Genomic DNA, 5,518 nt, shown 5'->3' on the forward strand with positions numbered 1-5,518 from the left:
GTTATAAGTTTCTTACCATGAACCCAATGTTCACTTTTGTCCTCATGTTTCAGCGTCATGTAACATCAACTCATGTACCAACATTTTCTCAGACTTTCCGAGTCGTCGTTCCGACTTGAGAGGGCATTCACATGAATTTTCCCAATCGTTAAAACTTCTTTCCAATATTTCCGACAGCACATGAACGCACCGTGAGTAGATGCACCTCAGTGGGAGGGACTCAGTGGGAAACAAACATTTTTCATTGGCTTTGAAATTAGGTCTTTAAACTCTCACCTGGAACCAAAATCTAGCCAATCAGAGCAGTATTTCACCATCATGAGTCCACGCCTTTAATTTTCCAATTGAAAACATACTTTGAAAGCGATCGTCAGTGGATATCTTCTTTAAACATGTGAGTACACCTGTTTTTTTTTTTGTCAGAAAATACGCTGAAACCATCTGATACCTTGCAAGAAAGAACCAAACACTTGTCTTAACTTGCTTCTTTGTCAGAAATGGAGGCGTCTACCATGCAGCATTCTTTCGGTTTGGGCCCTCGAAGTCCAAACCCACCACATGGAGCTCAGCAGGCCCAGGGGACTGGATCTCCAGGAGCTCCACGTCCTGAGGAGCAGCACCACCAGCAGCAGCACCACAAACCTTTCTTCTACATACAGCCCCCGCAGCAATACATGCCCATGCAGAGTATGCAGTGGCCTGTGCCGATGCCCATGCCTGTGTCCTACAACCCGTACTACAACTACCCGGGTTTAGGTAAGCGTCTAAAATCCCACATCTTCTTCTCTGTTTGGTGCAACTAATGGATTTAGGGGTGAAATGTTGTCTAGCAACAATCACTGATCTCTTTGTGTTGTATTCACCATTCACAAAAAAAAAACTTAAAGGAACAGTTCACCTATAGATGAAAATCCAGTCATTATCTCCTCCATTGATGCTGATGGAAAGTCGGTTGAAGTTTCATAGTTCATGAAACAAACTGATTTCACCCTCAACATGCAGTTGCGCTCATACACCCACTTCAGATGGGGTGCATGCTAGCACTTTTAGCCTAGCAGCTACAGTAATGATTTCAGTGTAAAAAGGGTGTAAAAAAACATCTTTGCAAATGAATTTGGGATCTCTGGTCTTCAGGAGACTTGGATTATGCCGATTGAACCTGAAACACTAACCCCTAGAGCCAAGGGCTGGTGCTAGGGTGGGTTCAGTCAATTTCAAGCATTGCTCAGAACAACTACCGCAGACCACATCGACTCTTTACAAGTGTTACTCCTGGCTTTGCTTGCCTAAATTGGCATCCAACCAGCAAAGAACTGGCTCCGAACCAGCACATGTGGTATCTAGAGCTGTTTTGTAGGGAGCAAAACTGTAGTTTGATGTGACTTTTAAAATCTCAAACTGTAAGTTGGGCTTTGATTGAAATAACAATTTAGAAACTACTCTTGACTTCTTTCTCCTTCTTTTTTAGGTTATGGGATGCCAATGATGCCCAACTATCAGCCAAATCCGTACATGGAGCCACCTGGCTTTGTCATACCCCACACCCACCTCCATCTGATGGACTACAGGCGCATGCTCAACCCTCAGTACTACCAGACGATGGCCTACCACTCCCGCAGGTTCCGCTACCAGCACAACAGCCAGACCAGAGAAATGACCAGCTCTGAGGTTCAAACTGAGCCACTATCTGCGACACAGAGGACTAGCACTCCAGGTTCCAGCGAAGTTGAAGCCTCCCGTGTCAGCCCCAATGTCCCCATCAGTCAGCCGCTCTCTCCCAACTTGGCTGTGCAGAAGTTGGACCATTCTCTGGAGATGAAGGATGTGGTGCCCCCTTCCACCAACACCACCAGGGCGACACCAAACGGCAGCTTCGTGATCCAGACAGAGGAAGTCAGGATTGAATGCTGCACCACGCCGGTAGGACTACAACTCCTGCACTCTCACGAGACTGCAGAACTTTCCCACAGCTTTTCCCAGGATATGGTCCAGTGTAGCTCCATCCTCCAGGGTGGTGTCCTGCAGGACAAAGGACTGTCCCTTTCTGCAGACGAGTCCGAGCAGGCGCTCCAATCCTGTCCTGACATCCTGTTAGTCGGGACGCCCAGCAGCAGTGAGACGATCCCTGCTCTGGAGGAGTCAAGGAACCAGACGGACAACCGAGTAGCAGCTCCAGATCATGGTGATGTTCAGGAGATGAGCGGTGAGAAAGATCTGACATCCAAGAATTTTCAGTTCAGAGTCGTCCACATGCCCTACGACCCAAAGTACCTGGATGAGTTGAGGAAGATGGAGTCCACAGTCTGGTCGATGGAGGACACTTTGATTCCCTCCCCTGAATCGCTGATCCAAACAGACCAAACAGAGTCTCATGATGAAGAAGCTGAAGTGCCCTCAGCAGATGTGCTGACGGTCAGAGAGGAAGCTCCAACAGACGAGGTCGTCCCCATGATTGAGATGCCTCCTCTGATGTCAGATGAATTGGAGGATGCAGTCCCAACGATGGAGAGCCTAGAGGATGAGATGTGTCCTGTTGCAGAGGAAACTTTACACACAGCAGAAGAAGTTCATGCACCGTATTTGCTGTTGTCGGATTACTCCCCTCTTAAGGTGAAGCAACACAGACGAGAACAAACTGTCCAGGATCACCAGGACACTTCCTTTGAATCACTCCCTGCATATCTCCCCTCGACCAGCTGGCTTGCAGACTTTGACAACGTCTACTACTGCAGCAAGTTGCCGCCAACTCCCAAGAAGCAGAACAGACCTCTGAGCAAGCGTAGTTTGGATGTGCCTTCCAGAAGAAGGAAACTCGACCTCGAGTACAAAGAACAACCGCCTGTTCGCAAACCGAAAGAGAGGTACAAACCCAAAGGCAAGGTGGACCGGAGAAGTCTCTCGGACCATGAATGCTGCATTAGCAGAAACTTCAATGAGAATGTGTTCACTCCTTACATGTCCAAGAGGGAGCGACTCTGCACCAGATGTCTGGCGAAGCAAACGATCTGCACGGCTGCCAGTCCAAGACTCGATGGTCGGACCTTACAGAGAAAAGTTCCTTTCCAACAGAAGAATAACGCACTCTTACCAACATGTGAAGCCTGTAAATCTCACTCCACAACTGGAAAACAACTGAGAAAATCTCCAAGAGTTGATGTCCGAGGCCGCCATCTTGGACACGACACTGAAGGAGAGTCCTCTGAGAACAGCTCATGCCGCACAAAATGGAGGGCAGCTGATGACCCCAGGAAGCTCAACGATCTCAAGAGGCCACTGGCGTCCAAGCAGAACTTGGACACGAGTCCTGCAGCGATGTACCCGAAGCTGAACCAAAAGAACTGTGAGTGTAACGAGCCACAGCATCAGTCAACCGCCTGGGAGAGGCTGCGCCACTGTCCCCATGGCAACACCATCCAACAAATGGACGAGAACTGCGTCACGCCGGTTTCCCTCCAGGACAAATGGACGAACATGGATCGGATTTACCTGACGCAGAGGCGGCAAACGGGTAAGCAAATGAGAAATTAGCCCATCACGTGCTGTTCAATAACTCTGCCTTTCTTTGTAACGGCAAAACTTATCATCCAGCAGAGAAGTCGCAGAAAGCAGTGATGCCTAACCTCGACGTCGACGGCTCCAAAAACGAAGCCAGATCACAGCATTTTAATAAACACAAGAGATCACAACCACAATCACAAGGTTTGTTTTTTACTTTACTCTAAAATCAGCTCAACAGAAGTTGGTTAAAGAAACATGGACAAGCTTTTGAATGCAGAAAAAAGTTTGATATGCTATAGAACAAATTACAATGACTTCTGGGTAGAAACTCCTGCATCGCACATACGTTTATGTACAATTTACTCGTCTCAAATGCATATTTGATGCTTTCACTTTCACTAGCACTAGTTTAGAGACCTAAATTACCTGTTGAGTCACAGACTAAAGACAGTGACCTCTGGAGTTTAACCAAAACTAGCAGGTATGCTGCGTTTCAGTCAACATCAGGCGTTCTGCCCTACAGGCATTCAAGGAGCACAATCCAAAAAGTGAACAAACAGCTTGGCTGACGTAATAAAACAATGTCTCTTTAGCAAGTGTACCCTCAGTAGTGCAGCCTCCTTGGATTTGTACAGGAAATGGGAGGGAAAGCTTCTCACATAGATTGAAATGCCATCCTGTACACTATTACTGACATAACTCTCCTAAACAGGTTCTGTTCACCCAGTTATTTGTTTGGATTTGAAATGTTGGTTTGTGTTTTGTCAACTTTCAGTTTTGTTTATTTAAGAAAAGACATTGCAAGTTAATACAACACATGGCAATATGTGAATACAAATGCAAGAATTGGCCAAAAGGCTCATTTTCATTTGGCCAAGATCTTCAAAAGGCTCACTTAAGTTATCTGAATGTTAACTGGACTGACTGGGGTGCGTGAAATTCACCATATTTCATCCAATCAGTTGGATAAAGCACATGTCATGATGAATATAGAGAGATGAGGTTGCATGTTGTCTTAATTTCACTTAATATTTTGTGTAATTTTTTTCCCTTTTCTTTGCAGGAACTCGTAGAAAAGACACAAGATGCTGATTTGCACACGAGCACAATTCAACAAAGTGAGAAACACTTTTTTTAAAAGAAATGACGCGCACTTAATTTAAATTATTTCCACCTTAATGAATTGTATAAAAATAATAAATCACTTTGTTCACTATTTATTAACCTAAAAATAAACACAGATTTATGCTACTTCTGGTCGTTGTCTTGCTTTAAAAAAACAAAACTGCTTTTCCTTTAATGTTTGTGGAGTCAAATGCTGGTAAAAGATGTAGTAGTTGTGTTTGTCCACTAGATGGATCTGTCTGTGCATAAACTACACAATCCATCAGCTGATGACATGACAAACATCAGCTTTTATTTTACTCAGTGATTCATAATGACAGTCATACATGATGCATAGATTATATAACATTTTAATTGTTAATTTAATTGTTTCATACAAAAGTCAATAAAGAATATGAAACATTTTGGAGACGAGATAAACTGTCAACTTATTTCCTCAGATGGACGCTGCTGCGCCGTCTGAGCTGAACATCTGACAGTTTCCATCTCTAATTCATTAAACACGCCGCTGTGAACACATATTTGCATAAGACCTTTAAACCAACGGTCTTATCTCGACTGACTTTCAGCGAACGTTAAGGTGGCTGTTTATCACCGAGGGACTGGTGGTCTGAAGGTGCCTCTCCGGGGGATCAAACCTGTGACCTTTTTTTGATTAGAGTGGCCTGATTGTAGCCTGTAAACTGCAAGCTGTGGCTCGTAATGAAGCTGCTGACAGACGGTAACATGAATGAAGAGATAAGTGCTTCTGATTGCTAAAAACAACACAATCCACAGCAAATGATCTGTTCTTCAGTAACATTTGAGTTTTAAAGCCACGTGTTGTTTCAAGTCTCTGTCAGTGTTGGTTTATCCAAACTGAAATAACAAGATATCAGCTTGTACTGGACGTCTC

At 44.7% G+C, this 5,518-nt stretch overlaps 1 protein-coding gene across 3 annotated transcripts; it reads left to right on the forward strand.

Annotated features, from left to right (window-relative positions):
- The first annotated feature begins 289 nt into the window (after positions 1 to 289).
- On the forward strand, positions 290 to 4,749 carry LOC311249498 (uncharacterized protein). 3 transcript variants are annotated; one of them, XM_084340561.1, is made up of 5 exons: positions 290 to 394; positions 496 to 756; positions 1,469 to 3,508; positions 3,589 to 3,699; positions 4,562 to 4,749. In XM_084340561.1, exons 2-5 carry the CDS (start codon positions 498 to 500, stop codon positions 4,588 to 4,590), a joined length of 2,439 nt encoding a protein of 812 aa, XP_084196687.1. In that variant the 5' UTR covers positions 290 to 394; positions 496 to 497; the 3' UTR covers positions 4,591 to 4,749. The 3 variants fall into 3 exon arrangements, with proteins under 3 accessions (XP_084196687.1, XP_084196689.1, XP_084196688.1); XM_084340563.1 differs by having other exon boundaries at positions 3,592 to 3,699; XM_084340562.1 differs by lacking the exon at positions 290 to 394 and having other exon boundaries at positions 414 to 756.
- The last annotated feature ends 769 nt before the right edge of the window (positions 4,750 to 5,518 follow it).

The sequence above is a fragment of the Pagrus pagrus genome (genome assembly GCF_965226575.1).
Source record: "Pagrus pagrus genome assembly, chromosome: 20".
In the NCBI taxonomy this organism is placed as follows: domain Eukaryota; kingdom Metazoa; phylum Chordata; class Actinopteri; order Spariformes; family Sparidae; genus Pagrus; species Pagrus pagrus.

Excerpts from the sequence above, each read along its gene's own strand:
- LOC311249498 (XM_084340561.1), top strand. The coding sequence starts at position 498 with ATGGAGGCGTCTACCATGCAGCATTCTTTCGGTTTGGGCCCTCGAAGT. Across the intron at positions 3,509-3,588 it reads GACGCAGAGGCGGCAAACGG|CAGAGAAGTCGCAGAAAGCA; the intron begins GTAAGCAAATGA and ends CTTATCATCCAG. Across the intron at positions 3,700-4,561 it reads ATCACAACCACAATCACAAG|GAACTCGTAGAAAAGACACA; the intron begins GTTTGTTTTTTA and ends TTTTCTTTGCAG.